The sequence below is a fragment of the Tamandua tetradactyla genome, chromosome 8, assembly GCF_023851605.1.
Source record: "Tamandua tetradactyla isolate mTamTet1 chromosome 8, mTamTet1.pri, whole genome shotgun sequence".
Taxonomy (NCBI): domain Eukaryota; kingdom Metazoa; phylum Chordata; class Mammalia; order Pilosa; family Myrmecophagidae; genus Tamandua; species Tamandua tetradactyla.
This window is the reverse complement of record NC_135334.1, coordinates 10278573-10294711: the sequence shown is the minus strand read 5'-3', so window position 1 is coordinate 10294711 and position 16139 is coordinate 10278573. Positions and strand designations below refer to the sequence as shown.

The 16139-nt window shown below is 54.1% G+C and overlaps 1 protein-coding gene across 2 annotated transcripts in view; it reads right to left on the bottom strand.

The window, feature by feature from the left end:
- The window catches only part of KIRREL3 (kirre like nephrin family adhesion molecule 3), a 575038-nt gene that overhangs the window by 31000 nt on the left and 527899 nt on the right, over positions 1-16139 (bottom strand). For both annotated transcript variants that reach the window (XM_077112476.1, XM_077112477.1), the window contains exons 5-6: positions 11800-11957; positions 4224-4374 (exon numbers count right to left, since the gene is read on the bottom strand). In XM_077112476.1, the coding sequence (XP_076968591.1) occupies positions 4224-4374; positions 11800-11957 (309 nt within the window). The remainder of the gene's footprint in view (positions 1-4223; positions 4375-11799; positions 11958-16139) is intronic.

Here is a 16139-nt window from a genome sequence, read left to right as displayed (position 1 = left end):
TCCAATCTCCTCACTCAAAGTGTAATTCAAATGGTCACAAAGATGAGTGTGGCAAGAAATGATAGCAGCAAGTGCTCTCCTCCAGACTTCTAGGAGGGCTGTGACCCTCCAAGGCCCTGTGGCCTTCCCCATCAGCCAGAGAAGGACCACCAGCTTCCAGGCCAAGTCTGAGTTCCCTGCACCAGCGATCTTTGGGGCATGCAGGGCTGGCTGGGAGACCCAGTGAAGGGCTTGCATCTCCCTGAGGGCTGGAGAAGCCCATCCTGAGGCCCAGGGATGTGGTATTTGCCATCTAGATCCAAATACGTGGAAGGGCCAAAGCCATAGACTGGGAGGCTGGGTGCTTCAATCAAGCTCTTGTTTGAGGGGGGTGCTGGTGCCAGTCCAGTAGAATCTAGGACTAGGGGTTTGGGGGGAAGGCCCATCCCTTAACGGAATGTCCTGTATAAAGCGATGAAGCTTTGGGAAGAGGAAGATGGATGAGACACCTGTTGGAGGATCGCTCCCTGCCATTCTCAGTTTATCCGGTGGGTGCCTCTCTCCTGCATCTGCCCTGCCTCTCTGCAACCTCCTTGGTACCCAGGATCTTGGGGGGAAGGGGGAAGGGGGGGAGGGGGCCCTCGCGAGAAGGGGTGCCCTAGGAAGGCTTCCACACCAACAGGCCTCGTCTGCACCTCCAGTCCCGGTCCCAGAAGGGCCCTTGTCCTCCTCTCTACCCCTCTCAAGGATCTGAAATTTCAGGAGCCTGCCAGGCTGCAGAAGAATAAATAGTTGATGGCATATCCAACTCTTAAACATGACTCTAATCCCACTTGTGATGTTGGCTGCATAACTTGCGGCAGGGCAGCTCTGAACAGATGTTACAGTGGAGAGCCTGTTAGTGTTTCCAGCCGCAACCCGTGTGTGCATGTGCGCGCGTGTGCATGCACGTTTTCAGAGAAAGTACTAGGTGGAGGAGGGGGTAGGAAAAGAGAAACTTCATGACTCAGTGATTTCCTAGCACATCCATTTGAAACTTGGCAGCTGGATACAGGGTCCAGATGCAGCGAGGCTTTGGGGGTGTTAAGCTCTCTCTCCCATTACTCAATCTGGGGCCTTTGTCTTCCGTTGGGTAACATAGAAAGACCAAGGGAAACAAACAACAAATGTGCTTTTGCTGAGTTTGGAGGCTTCTTGGTTGACTGAGAAAATGAGCAGGTTTGCAGAGCAGAGCTGATCCAGCCTATGGTCGCCACAGTAAACAGTTGGACGCTTAGTGAATGAACAAATAAATAAATGGGGGAGGAAGAAGGAGGGAGGGTGGGTGTGCAGGCACCTAGGAACACCTCCAGGCTAGCGGGGAGGGGGAATCCACCACATGGATGGTTTCCTCCCCATTAGGGTTGTGAATGGCCATGGGGGAGGGGCAACCCTGCACCCGGGAGCCCAGGGGTTGGTCTAGGGGGATTCCTGGGAGAATGACAGTGGCGCATCCTCAGAGCCGCCCTGTACAGTGTGTTCACCATGCACCAGGCATGTGAATGATTTAATTTAATCCTCACGACCACCTTAGGAAGTGGGTGTTATTACCTCCACTGGCAGATGAGTAAACTGAGGCACAAAGAAGTTCAAGTTCACTCAGCAAGCAGCAGAGCCAGAGTGCAATCCAAGGAGAAGCCTCAAGCCTATACATAGGCCTTGGGGGAAGGGAGGGGAGACTAGGAAACTGGGGCACTTGGGTTCTTTCCAGACCTTGCCCTGGCCTCATTCCCAGCACCTCCCTCCTAAAGTGGCTGAGACGTCTTTGGAAAGAAAGCGAGAGACCTGGCAAAAGCTGGTGCCTCCCTCCGGATGTAGAATCTGTCAGCCGTGTACCCTCTGAAATCGATCGTCTCATTAGAGTGCATTTAGAGGAACGTTTCTTAGTAGCCGGGTGGGCTGTTGTTAGGGCAATGACTTTCTTGCTGACAGGAGAGCTTCTCCTGACGTGATGGGTAACGGCCTGGAGAGAAGCACTGCTTCTTTCTCCCCATCTTCCAGCCAGGGCCCCCGCTGCTGCTGCGGGACACCAACTCGGGGGCATTCCTTCAGGGTGGGATTCTGTAGCTGGCCTAGGGCTGGTGGGCACAGGAGGGTGAAGGGCTGACCTGGAAATAAGGGACTTGGAGGTCTTGGGTGCCCCACAGTCATGCCTCCAGGTTTGGCTGATTTGTGGTTTATCCTGGAGCAAGAAAAGACTTTGGATGTTCTTTGGCCAGACTGGGTAGAGATGTGGAGGTCCAGAGGGCAAAGCAACAAGCTGAGGTTCCAGAGCTGGTGGGGAGTAGAGCCTTTCTGGAAGCCAATGACCTGACCTCCCCAGCGTCACGCTTCCCTCTACAGCTGGGCTGCGCCACTCTATCCACAGCTGCTCACCGCTAAAGAGGCAGGTGGGTGTGCAGAGCCATGGCTTGGGTTAGGGGGAGGTGGGGGAGGTGTGTCAGGTTTAAGAAGGCACCCATTGTCAGGGCCCACCTGCACGGGCGCGACCCCGAGAGTGGGCGCCTCCTTCAATCTCGGACCTGGCGAGAGCTCTGTGCCTGTGGACTCTCTTCAATGGGAGCTTGGCATGGAGGTGGGGTGGGGCAGGGTGAGGGGTGGGTTTTTTAATATCTGAAGACAGCCAATATCTGGTGTCTGCAGTCCATTGGTTACAACCCTCCGTGGCCCAATCGGTTTTTTCCACCCTCTAGAACCTACCCTGGGTCTGTCAGGATTCAAGACGTCGAGTGGGGATTTTTGCTCTCTGGCTCCCAAGATGGACTTTCAAAACCCTAAGACACATCCCCTCTGGACTAGAAATCCCTGGAGAACCGCCATAGAGTAGAGAATCCAAAAGCCTAAAGGAGCCAAGGCTGTTAAGAAGTGTTTTAAAATGATAAGGAGGAAAGAAGGAGCAGCCTGTAGTTCCAGCCTTGGACCAAAGAAAGCAGCTACCAGCATCTGGCGACTCCATCTGCATGGAAGGGAGGGCGGTTAAGGGAAGAAAAGTCGACTTTTGAGTGCTGGTACTACTTACCTAAACTGATAGGTACTGAGGGTAAGGCCACCAGGACCAGCCCCCAGCTGAGCTGAGCTGTTTACTCTCAGGGGCTGACAGGCTCTGAAGCCCCTTGAAGGAGACTTCTGGAGCTTTCAGGCTTTGTGAGTGTTAATGGCCACCACGGACAGTCTTCAGTGCTCCCTGTGCGGCCAGCGGGACGCCGGGGTGAGCTCTTGAAGCTAGGCTGCCGAGGTTTGAAACCAACGTCTTGGCAAGCTGATCAACCTTTCAGTGCCTCAGTTTCCCCAAATAACGATCACAGTCATACCATCTCCAAATGGTTGTCATAAAGATGAAAGGACGTAAACCCGTGTTCATAGCAGCATTATTCTCAATAGAAAAAGATGGAAGCAACCCAAGTGTCTTGGATACACAAAAGGTGGTCTATCCATGCAATGGAATATTACTCTGCTGTGAAGAGGAAGGGAGTGCTGATACATGGAACATACATGGGTGAACACTGAAGACACCGTAGATTATAGGTTACCAGGGGTGGCAGGAGGGGGAGGGGGAGCTATTACTAAATGGGCATAGAGTTTCTGGTTGGGACGATGGAAGAGTTTTGGCAATGGATGGTGGTCATGGTAGCACAACATCATGAATGTAATTAATACCTCTGAATTGTATACCTGAAAATGGTTAAAATGGGGAAACTTATGTTGTAAATGTTACCACAATAAAAATGGGAAAAACGATTAAATGAGAAAATGCGTGCAACGCGGCGCTTAGTTTGAGCTCTTCTTCCCCTTCCTCTTGTTCCATTGACCAACCCGTCCATGAGAAGGGCCCCGAAATACCCTCTACAGGCCCAGGGCTGCTGCTGATTAGATGCCCCGAGCACCAGCAGCTCCCAGCATTTCTGCTCTGGCTTCCTCTCTAAGGCTGCCTGGCTAGGCCGGTGGGGCTGGGGGACAGGCCACAGATTTATTGGGGTGGAAATGGGGCTCGAACATGCTGCTTGCAAAGGATCATCATCTGTGATGCCTTCACGGCACAGGATGAGAGAGACAAGACGTCCTTTGGGTGCCATAATTCAACCACGGTCGGCTCACAGACCCATCTGACCTTGACCTCCTTCAGAGGTTGAGGTGTGGCTCCTGTGAGCTGGCTGTCCTGGCCCGCCCCTCCCAGTGCCCATGACTGGCGTGGACTCTGTACTCACGCTGGATGTCGATGGTGACCGAGGTCTCCTTGCCCCCGGGGACGGCTTTGTTGGTGGCACGGCACACGATGCTCTGTCCGTTCTCCACGTCACCCGGGGAGACGAAGAGGGTGCTCACGATGCTTTCCCGCTTGCCATCTCGAAGCAGGGTCTGGGGGTGGAGGGAGAGAAGGCACCATGTCACCGGGTTTGATGACCTTGGTGGGCAGAAGGGACAGCCGGGGCAGGAGGCCGGGGAAGTTCAGGAAGATCTAGGGACCCAGTCTCCATACAGCATGGGGCATCACATGGACCCCCTGGCCCTGCTGAGCGTGGGGCTGTGGAAGGAAAAAGAAACTAGAAAACTTTCCATCTTATGTGAAAATGAGCCAAAGCATGCCCCAAAACTCGCCTGCCCACAGCATGAAAGAAACCAGGCAGGGCTCGACAGAAACCAGGCTGCAGATCTTATGTGGAAATGTACTCACCTCTGCGGTCGGGGTGTCTCTGAGGCTAAAGAAGGGGTGCAGGTGGGGCTGGCGGTCAGAGCAGGCGTGGAGTGGGGTCAACAGCAGAATCAAGCTGCACTAGCCATTTCATCACTTTTCCTACATAAACCCTTTCAACTTTGCAAGTCATTTCATGTCCTGACCTCACTAGACCTTCAGCCAGGCCAGGGGCAGGGGAAGTGCCATCACCTCCCACTTGACAGGTGAGGAAACAAGTGGGAACGAGACAGGCTAAGGGAGTTCAGCAAACTTGCACTTGAAGTTGGTGAGGGGATAATTGGTAGCGTCCTAAAGCCTTCGCGCTCCTGTGTCTCAAGGTCAGGATTTTTCCTTTTGGAGCACAATGCCATTCTGCAGCTGGTTCCCCCAAATTAAAAAATTAAGCAATTTTCCTTCCCTGTCTCCCCTTTTCCAGCCACCGCCCCCGCAGTCTGCAGGTCTAAACTCTGCGTGCATCGGCGGCCACGTGGGGTGTGTGCATACAGGTGAGTGTGGGGTTGGGATTGGAATCTGATCGTGCTCAGACTTCTGGACCTCCCCGCCAGGGAAGGGGTGTCTGAGACAGTGTGATTGTGTCCTGGTTGGAGCCCGAAGAACCGGACAGACTCCACTTTACAAAAACCTCCTCGCCTTACGTAAAATAACGAAGGCTAGTGGGGTGCTCTCTAATACAAAGACTCTGGATGGAGGGCGCTTTAGCTCTCGCTACACAAAGAGAAAATGGAGCTTCAAAGCGAGTCAGGTACTTGCTGGGCAGAGCTGGGATTTGCACCTAAGACTGGGTGACCCCGAGACCCCCACCCCAGCCCCCTGGGACTGGGGGCTTCCCAGGGCTTCAGCAGGGCTAGAGCCCAGCTGTCTGGTCCTCAGGTCAGTGAGGTCCTGCGTGATAGGAGCCAGGCGGCGGGCTTCAGCACCAGACCCAGAGGTGGGTCCCCATCTAGCACAGCACAGCCTGCTTTAGGCAACCCCCTATGAAATTCCGGGGAGATGCACAGAGCAGGGTTGACATCCTGGACTCTCTCTCCTCTACCCTCCAGATCTGGCTGCGCCTGGGACAGGACCCAGGGGCTTGGGGCCCAATGGTGCATTTCTTCCAGAACTTGGGGCACTAGCTCCGAGCCTGTCCTCAGAGAGGGGTTGGGGGAGCACGTGCCTCTGGCCACTCCCCACGTGCTGAGGTGAGTCTGATTAGCCAATGGAGTTGGGTTCAGTCTCGGGGCCTGAATCCAGGGCTGGGCCTAACCCGGAGGTCAGCAAAAGAGGGGGAGAGTTTAGCCCCCAGCCAAGGCCAGAGCAGGGGGAGGTTGCTACAGCCTGCCCTGCAGCTCGGGGCTCTACAGCAGACCTTCCCGTGTCTATAAATAGCCAAGTGATAATAAGAACAATTTCCGGGATGAAAATCAGACCTCGAGGGGTGGGGGGTGGGAAGGAGGGGAGGAGGGCCGGCTATTGCTATTCTCCGCTCTCTTTTTCTTTCCTCTTCCGTGGCTTAACAAGGGATGTTTATATAAGTTGGACTCTGCCGGGAGCCCCTGTAATTGCTCTCCCCTCCCGGTGGTGAGGTGGGGGCAGAGGAGGGCGTCTGGTGCTGGTGGGAGGGGAGCAGGCCCAGCCCCTCATCAGGCCCCCCCGCCCTCCCCCCAGCCCCCGCACCCGGGGCGTGGCTGCTCCGCCTTGGAATGAAGATTAATGACATATTTACGGTGTCCGGGTGTGTGTTTTTCTGGGAAATAAAAATTCTGGTTCGAGTTGTTTGTTCCAGCTAATTAGAGGAAAAGGAAGATGAGTTCATTAACCCAGGGGAGAGCTGCCCAACCGGCTCCCGAAGGGAAGGACCTAAGCACCTCACTGTCCCTCCGCCCAGCTTGCTGCAGACCCCCACCCTGGCCCACCCCCAGGGAGGAGGGGCTGGTCCGCGGGCTTGGACAGAAGACCGGGAGGCCAGCTCGGCCCGGCGTGCACGGCACTGGCAGGGAGAGCTGGGCCTCTGCAGGCCGAGGGGCTTGTCTGCTTTGGTCTGGGCCCGCCCTGCCTTCTTTCATTCTCCATCCCTTCTTTCTTCCTTCTTGGCTCAGTTCCTGCATTCTTCCTTTGCATGACCCTTGGCCTTGGCTTTTCTGGTCAGGTAAACGAAGCCTTTGGGCCTTGTGGTCTTGGAGGTACCTTTGGTCCAACGTTCTACACTGATTCGTGGGAAAGCCTCACATCCCACCCTCCCCTCTCCTCTCTGCCCTGTGCTCGGCTCTGGGGGGGACACCGTTAGGCCTTATCTCTGGCTTTAGAGACCCTCACTAGCATGCAAATCAGCTGGGGAACGGGGAGTGGATCAGGAATGCTGAGTCACTTTGGGGTAAGGTCACCACCTCCCAGGCCCTGGGCAGCCCTCCCTACAGGTTAGGTGACCGCGCCGGCAGCTCCTGAGGACCCTCGGGACCCAGACCCTGGGGCTCGCTATGTGTGCAGCCATGGATGGGGCCCATACACCATGAGCCCAGGAGCGAGGCTGCCTTCCAGGTGGGCTTCCACTGCTCTGCCCGTCTTCACTGCATGTTCAGGTTTCTCTTTGTGGGTGTCCATGGACAGAAGCCAGAGTGCCCAGCAACTCTTTCCAAGGAGTTTTTCTCAACTGCTCCAGTGACTGTTCTGGAACTCGGGAATCCCGGGAGCTCTGAGGGAGCAGGCCTCTCTGAACACGGCGTAGGCTGTGTTGCTTCATGTCCGGGTGTCCCCTTCCCCACCAATCCCGACTGCAGGGACTTGTCATCCATCCTCTCTGCTTTTTTGGGAGACAAGGCAGGCTAGGGACAGAGTGGCCTAGATGCGGGTGTCCTGCAGTTGTGCCCAGCTCTTTCCAGACCCCCTGGGCCTCCTGCTTTGGAGAAGGGAGGTGGGGTGCTGTCTGAGGAGGTCCCAGGAATTGGGACTGCAGGCGAGAAGGAGAAGGCCTGGCAGGAACACGGTGGGTGCGGTGGGTGCGTTGGCTCCCCAACAACTCCCCACCTCCATCCTTTTGCTAAATCTAGGCTGCTCATTGATATGCAAACAGCCCGTAAAGGACTGGAGGGGGGCCTGATTGCCTGGCAACAAGGCTCCTCTCTCTTCTCCCCTCTCCACCGCCCCCCCCACCCCCACTGGCTGGTGGACTTTTTTTCTTTATTTTTATAATCACCTCTCTGCTTCCTCTTTAATAGCTGCCTGGGGGATTCATTTTGGCCATTGTCATCTGGGTGGAACCTGGGATATAGGGGCAGTGGAGGAGAGCATGGCACCTTTGACCCCAGACCCTGCATCCTCAGGATGCCCCAGCCATGTGCCTGGGGCATGGAGGGATGCCCTGCACATCCCTCCAAAGAAGGGCAGGAGGAGGGGCTGCCACACTGGGGGGAGACTCTAGGCCTCTGAGTTGGACAAATGGGGTGTGGAGGTGATGGGATAGAGGGATGGCAGGGCAGAGTGGGGAGGGACTCACAGCGGGGAGGATTGTGAAGGTTCGTTCCTTTTGGGGTGGGGGAGGCTCCTGAGCTTTTCTGATCATGGGCCCTGGTGAGGCGCTCGATCCTGGTGGTGAGTGGACCACGGCCCCTGGGGCAGGCAGCAGCCTGGAGCTGGAGCAGGCAGCGCCCATACGTTTTTTTCCTCCTATCCCCCAGCCTCTCTTCCCTCTCCTATTCCCTCTCCCTGGTTTGTTCATTTGCTGCTTTTCCAGAAGAATGGCCTGTATTCTGATGCTAGGCCCAGACAGGCACAAGGACCAAGGGAGGGCAGGGGGATCCTGGTGGACCCCAGAGAGCCGGGGTCTGAGTGTCCAGGATGAGAGAAGGTGGAGACCCCTTGTCATATCTCCTAGGCTTCTGCCACCACCCCAGGGGGGCAGTGCCGCTGACCCTGCCCTGCCTGCAGCTCACCCTGGCACCCAGGCCATGCGTGTTTGAGAAGCACCCAGCAGGCTGTGCTGGGTTAGGAGTCCAAGGTGCTACCTCTGCCCTGTCCTCCTGGGGAGGAGGCCTAGGGTCGCAGGAACAATAACATCTGTCCTGGTTTGAACCTGTTATGTACCCCCAAAGACCATGTTAATCCATTCCTGTGGGTGTAGACCTATCATGGGTGGGAGCTTTTGGTTAGGCTATTTCAACTGAGCCGTGACCTACCCCACTCAAGGTGGGGTCTTAATCCTTGTCTTCAGTGAGCAGGATAAAAGACAGAAAAAGCCCCGAGAGCTTAGAGAGAAACGCCCTGGGAGAAACAAGCAAGGGCCCACAGGAGCTGGGAGGGGGCCATTGAAACCACAGCCCAGGAGAGAAGGACCAGCAGATGTAGCCATGTGCCTTTCCATGTGACAGAGGAGCTCTGGATGCCAGCAGCCTTTCCTCAGAGAAGGTATCTTCCTCTTGATGCCTTAATTTGGACATTTGCATGGCCTTAGAACTGTAAATGTGTAAAACTAATAAATTCTCATAGAAAAAAATCAACCCATTTTTGGTATAGTGCATTCCGGCAGCTTTAGCAAACTGAAACATCATCCTTCAGTCCTTCTATCACATCTGGCCCCTCTGTGTGGTAACAGAAGACATCTGACTACAAATCAGGAGACTTTGGAACCAGGGCGGGTTTATATAAAAACCTTGGTGACCTCTAGACCTCTGGGAGAGGGAACCAACAATTCTAGCTGGCCTTCTTTACAAAGCACCCTAAATGCAAAATTCCCTTTAAGTTGCACAGGCACCCTACCTGGTGCCCATTATTCTCATCCTCCCTGTTTTGCCGCTAGGGAAACTGAGGCAGAGAGCGTAAGCCACTGGAAAAAGCAGTGGAGCCATGTCTGCGGGACTACCAGGCTGCTCTGTGCTCTACTCTGGCCCCTTGATGTCGCATCTGCATCTGTGAAATATGAACTGGCCTACAAGAGTCAAGCTGGGAACCAGCATTGTTCACAGCCCTGCTTCCTTCGGACTCCCCCTGCATCCCCAGGGCGAGGCCCAGAGGCAGGTGCTGCATTGCTCTATGGTGTGGCTGAGGATGGGGAGGTTCAGCAGGTGAGGGAGGTTGCCCAAGGTCACCCAGCAGGACCTGGATTCATCTTCGGGCTGCCCAGGCTTCACCACCCTCGCTGGGACCAATCCTGAGGCTTTAGACCTCAGGGCTGCCTGCAGCATCGTGGCCGTGGATGTGAGGTGGGACGTCTTTTTCTTTCTTGCTCTTTCTCTTGCCCTCTCTCTCTCCCGGGATGCTTGAGCTACTTGCCAGAGGTTGCCTAGAGCAGGCCCCAGACCCCTACTAGGCAGGGCAAAGGGGTGACCTGTGTCCTTCCCCACTGGGTCTCCAGGTGACAAACTGCCAGGGTCTCTGGGGGCCTTCAAAAACGCGGACATGATGACAGGCTGGGGCAAAGTGGGCCCCAGGGCAGGTCAAGCCGGCCGGCTGGGAGGATTCTGGTATATTTTCATGAGAAGGGTGTGTCCTCAAGGTATGAGAGACTACATCTTCCTGGGTTCACGCCCCCTGCCTCCCCACCAGCAGGGGCCAGGCTGGCCCAACTTCAGAAAAGGACTGGGCAGATGCCTGGCTGAAGGAATACCCCTTCCCTTCCTTCCTTTTCATCCTCCTCTGGATGATCTATTCCCTTCGTCATCTTTTTTATTTTGGAACACAACAGGGTGGCTCCAGCCTGAGAAATAGGCAGGTGGATTTATCTCCCAATAAGCAGCCTCCCCATGGATGGAGCTGTGCAGCAGGGAAGGGGTTCATCCTGGATTCTGAGACAGGGCTCTGGGTGGGGACCTAGTTTTGACAGGCAGCTCTGGGGTTGACCCGTTGGCCGGCTGGTCAGCTTTGGCAGGAACAGGGCTGTCCCCCATTCTTCACTGATGGGGAACGCCTTGCTCATCTTTCTGGGACCAGGAAGGAGGAGCACATGGTGGGTTAGGGGTGGGGGTGGGTAGTAGGAGGGACATGGGGAGAGGACAGCTGGAATTCTGGAGGCTTGAGCCACAGGATCAGAACCGGGGGACTGGCGTAGCTCTGCACAGTGCCCCCAGGGCTAACGGGCACACTGCCCGGCGTCCGGGGCTAAGCCAGGGTGAGCACTGTGCAAGTGGGGTTGGCCCTGGCACTGCCCTCTCAACAGCTGGGAGGGGCAGCATCTTCCCTTGTCAGGCCTTGGTTTCCTCTCCGTAGGCCAGATGGGCCATTCCCCAGGGTCCCTGCCATCTTTGAAGGTTCTGTAGTGCAGGAACCTGTCTCTGCCTCTTCAGAGTGTCCGAGTGGACTCTGGTGGGGCCAGTTCAGGGTACTTCTAGCCCATCCTGCACTTTGGGTGCATTAGAGAAAAGCATCCCTGCTAGTAGGCCATGCAGGGTACACGGCTTTCTCAGGGATTATGGGCTGGATTTCAGCCTTCCCTGGACCTTCTGCCTGGCACCCTAGACAGCATATACTCTGAATAGCCTTACCGGGCAGCCCTGGCCAGAGTGATAGATTTAATAACTGAAAATCCAGGATGCCCAGTTAAATTCAAATTCCAGATAAAGTGATTGGTTTTTATAGTATAAGTTGGGCCCAAAAGAACGTCCATGCAATACTTAGGACATGTTTATACTAAACAGTTACTTGTTGTTTATCTGGAATTCAAATTTAACTGGCCTCCTGGATTTTATCTGGCAGCCCTAGACCCTGACTGCTTCTGTCCCTGAGTCTCTGCTTCTGACCATACTGTAGTCTTAAGGTCTTCACTAAGCCCAGCAGTTATCCCAGAAAAGAGAGAAGACAGGTAGAGAGATGATCACAGAAAGACAAAAACAAGGTCAGATAGAAAGACAGCCATGCACATAGACAAGTGGGAGAACCAGAGAAGAAGAGAGGAGAAAACAGAGGTAGAGTGAGAGAAAGAGAGAAAAAGGGACCAAAAACCATTTACCTAGAGAGTGAAGCTGCAGACAGGGGAGAGAAGCACCCCTCCCCACCTCATCCCCTCCTCATCACCCCTCCCCCATGCAGCCTCTCCCCCATAAGCCCCTCCCTGTGCAACCCCTCCCCCGTGCAGCCCCTCTCCATCAATCCCTCCCCCTCCTTCTGAGCCTGGTACTCACCTTGGAGTAGGTGGCCCCATTGATGACCTCTCCTTTCCGCAGCCAGATGATGGAGGCTGCAGGCTTGGCGTTGTCGGCATGGCAGGTGAGGTTGAGGGGGTCCCCGGCCCGCAGGCTGATCACTGGCCCCCCGAGAATGACAGGGTCGTCAGGCGGCACTGCGGGCGGGAGCGGAGCGCAGAGGTTAGAGTGAGCACGCGCCCTCCCCTGAGGCAGAGACCGCAGGCTGGGCGGGGCGAGTTTTATGGAGCTGATGACAAACAATAATTATCACACTTTAATAAAATGTGTAATCCCCTTGTATTACAACAATAATCGCAGCCACAGCAATAATCCCTGACATATGCATCGCGTGTTTATTTGCAGAGGAGGTTCGCGTTCATCAACTTATCCTCTCGCTCGACAAGCCGGCGCCGGGCCAGGGCAGGCTTCATTAGCCTCGTTTTATAGACGAGGCCCTGCCGCCTGGAGAGGATCTGAGGTTTCTTTCTCTCTCTCTCTTTTTTTTTTAAACAAAGAACTGTCACATCTGTGGGCTCATCTAAACCTCACAATCATCTCACGAGGTAAACAGGATTGTTATCCCAATTATCCCAATCCAAAACAGAGGCCCAGCAGGGTGAAGTGACTTAGAAGAGGAGACTGCGGTTCCGAGGGGCCCTGAGGCCGGCATGTCCTTAGCCTTCATCCCTTCAGAGCGACTTCACCTTCATCATCCCCAGAGTGAGAATTATTCTCTCCCACCTGGCTCTTCTACATTTTTAAAAAACAATTTTATTGTCGTAATATGCTTTTAATACACAATTTTAACCTTTTCAAAGTGTACTACACATCACTGGCATTAAGTACATTCACAAGGGGTGTAACCATCACTGCCATCCATTACTTAACCTTTTTCCTCACCCCAAACAGAAACTCTGTACCCATTAAGTAGTAACTTCCCATCCTCCCTACCCCCAGCCCCTGGTAACCTTCCATCTACTTTTTGACCCTATGAATTTAAGATATTTTGTATAAATGGAATTGTAACAGTATCTGTCCTCTTGGGTCTGGCTTCTTTCACTTCACAAAATGTTTCAAGTTTCATCCATGTGGTACAAGGATAAGAATGTCATTCCTCTTCCCAGCTCAGTAGTATTCCATTGTGTGGACAGACCCCATTTTCCCCCACTACATTTTGCAGTGTGGTCAGCACCTCGTGACTCCCTCTGAGACTGGGAGTCCCAGGAGGAGGGGGACGGTGCCAGCGTGGCACCTGCTGCCTCTGATGGGATACCTCCTTTGGTCCCCACAATGACCATGTGACATTGGACAGGCAGTCACCATGACCATCTTCTAGAGAAGAGGTCTTGAGAAACTGACTTGCTTTAGGTCACACAGCCTCTTTGGCAGCTTATGGGGTGACAGGATGTCAAGGTCTCAGGCCCCTTGTTCTTCCTGGACATGCCACAGAAGGGGCAGCTTTCCCTGGAGACCACCCTGAAGGAGTCCTGGGCCTCCTTCCCCAGGGAGGGGTTGGGTCAGTCAACTGGATGACTGGGTGGGGGGCTGCCACAGACCTGGCACAAAGGACCCCTTTTTTTGGATTGTTAGAGAAAGCTCATCCCCCCATCCATGCCCTTGTGTGAGCTTCTGCTGCTCACAGGTGGGCTCAGGGAAGCTGAAGAAGCTCAGCGCTAGACAGACATAGCTCTGGGCTTCCAGGTCTCCAGGCCTTTGGGCTTTCAGATCTCCAGGCTCCCGGACCTCCAGGTCTCCAGGTCTCCAGGTCTCCAGGCCTCCAGGCCTCCAGGTCCCCAGAACCCCAGGCCTCCAGGTCTCCAGGCCTTCCAGGTCTCCAGAACCCCAGGCCTCCAGGTCTCCAGGCCTCCAGGCCTCCAGGCCTCCAGGCCTCCAGATCCCCAGGCCTCCAGGTCTCCAGTTATGCTGATTTGAAAGGATGTATGTACACTAGAGAAGCCAGCTGCCACCACATGGAGGGGTTGACCATCTGCCCTGGAGATGGCAGAACCCTGGTGCAGCCCTGCTCCTTGGAGAGGCTGGAGCCCAGAAAAAGTTGGTTTTCCCAATGTCCCCCAAAGTTGCATTCGGAGAGAGGCAGGCCTCTGAGTAACCCTTGGACAGGATGGGACTGCTGCTTTCTAAAGTCCCAAAGATAAATGACTCTAAGACTTGGAAATCTAATGGACTTTGCCCTGCAGATTTTCAAAACTGTATGGGTCCGGTGACCCCTGTGTTCCTTCCTCCCTACGGAAATGGAAATATGTATCCTATGACTGTTTCTCCTTTGTAGGTTGGCAGCAAATAACTTGTCTTGAATTTTTACAGGCCCAGAGCCAGAGGATATTTTTTTCCTTAGAACAGACTATGCCTGCAACTAACTTTGATAGGAGTTTGTACAGTTTCTAACTTTGTATCTCATTTGTATAGCTACTGAAATGGTTTAAGGATTTCTGATATTGTGATGAAATTAATGTATTTTGTTTATGGGAAAAACATGTCTTTTTTAGGGTCCAGAGGGTAGAATGTGCTGGTTTAGAAGGATGTATGTACCCTAGAAAAGCCATATTTTAATCCTAATCCCATTTTGTAAAGGCGGCCATTTTTTCTAATCCCTATTTAGTACTGCATGTTGGAAACTGTAATTAGATCATCTCCATGGAGATATGACTCAATCAAGAGTGGTTGTTAAACTGGATTAGGTGGAGACGTGTCTCTATCCATTCAGGTGGGTCTTGATTAGTTTACTGGAGTCCTAGAAAAGAAGAAACATTTTGGAGAAAAGGAGAGATTCTGAGAGAGCAGAGGATGACATAACCACAAGAAGCAGAGAGCCCACCAGCCAGCGACCTTTGGAGATGAAGAAAGAAAACACTTCTGGGGAGCTTCATGAAACAGGAAGCCAGGAGAGAAAGCTCGCAGATGACACTGTGTTTGCCACATGCCCTTCTACTTGAGAGAGAAACCCTGAACTTCACTGGCTTTGTGAACCAAGGTATCTTTCCCTGGATGCCTTAGATTGGACATTTCTATAGACTTGCTTTAATTGGGACATTTCCACTGCCTAAAAACTGTTAACTTGCAACTTACTAAATTCTCCTTTTTAAAAGCCCTCTGTTTTGGGTATAGTGCATTCTGGCAACTAGCAAACTAGAACACCAGGTCTCCAGGTTTCCAGGTCTCCGGGTCTCCAAGCCTTCAGGCCTCCAGGTCTCCAGGCCTCCAGGTCTCCAGCTTCCAGGCCTCTGGGCTCCTATGCCTTCAGGTTCTCAGACCTCCAGGCCTCCCAACACCTGGGCTTCTGGGCAGGTCCTACATAGCTTGCTCACCTCATCAGAAAACTGCACCCAGAATCAGGCTTTCCTCTCTTTCCCAGAGCATTTTCTCATCAGGCCCCTCCCCGCATCCACTCTGGCTCCTCAGGAAACTCCTGATGGACAGGAGAGCCTCCTTTTGCCAGCCAGGTAAGCACCTAAAGTGCCTCATCTTCCCTCCGCTGCCCTGTCCCTCTCCTCCCAGGCCAGGGGCAGAGCCAACTAGTCCAGGGGGCACCCACCCCCATGTTCTTATTTCTTGAGGAATGATAATTCCCCAGGGCTTCCTAGAGGCTGTCACTGATTCTGCAGCCAGGACCAGTACCCAGCCCATGTCCCTGGCCCAGGGAGCAAGTCCTCCTCTCTGAGAAGGTCTTCCAGCCTGGCCCAGCCCCCTGCTCCACCCTGGAAGCCAGGGCTGGCGCAGATGGCAGGAGGCGGCGCAGGCAGGCGCAGAGGAGGTGGGCGGTGTGGGCGGGTGGTAACGACAGCCTCCCCCAGCCCACCCACCCACCACCCTCTCATTAGACGATGCCAGGGAGGCTAATTAAAGCCTTCCATAAATGGGGAGTGGGCGACAATTGCTGATGAGGGGACCATCATCTTCCCACAGTGGGCCGGGTCCCTTCCAGCCAGGAGAGCCGGGGCTGGGGGAGACAAGACGTGACTAGAGGATGCAGCAAGTGGCAGGGTCTGGTGGAAAGTGCCCTAAACCAGGACTCTGAAGACCCACAAGTCACCTCCTTCTCCTGGTATAAATTATGAAAGTAGAAAAGGCCATCTGGAGAGTTCCCTCCAGCACTGCCATATTTTTTAGGTTGAAAGCAGTGGTTCTCAGCACCGCCGGCATACTGGGATCTTCTGGGGGGAGGTTTTAAGGAGCCTGTAGCCAGACCGCACCCCAATCAAGTAAATACGTATCTCTGAAAACAGACGCAGGCATCAGGGGTTTTTAATTTTAATGCTACCCTCAACCCTCTCCAGGCGATTTCAGTGTGCGATTGAGTTTGAAAACCAGCCTTCTTT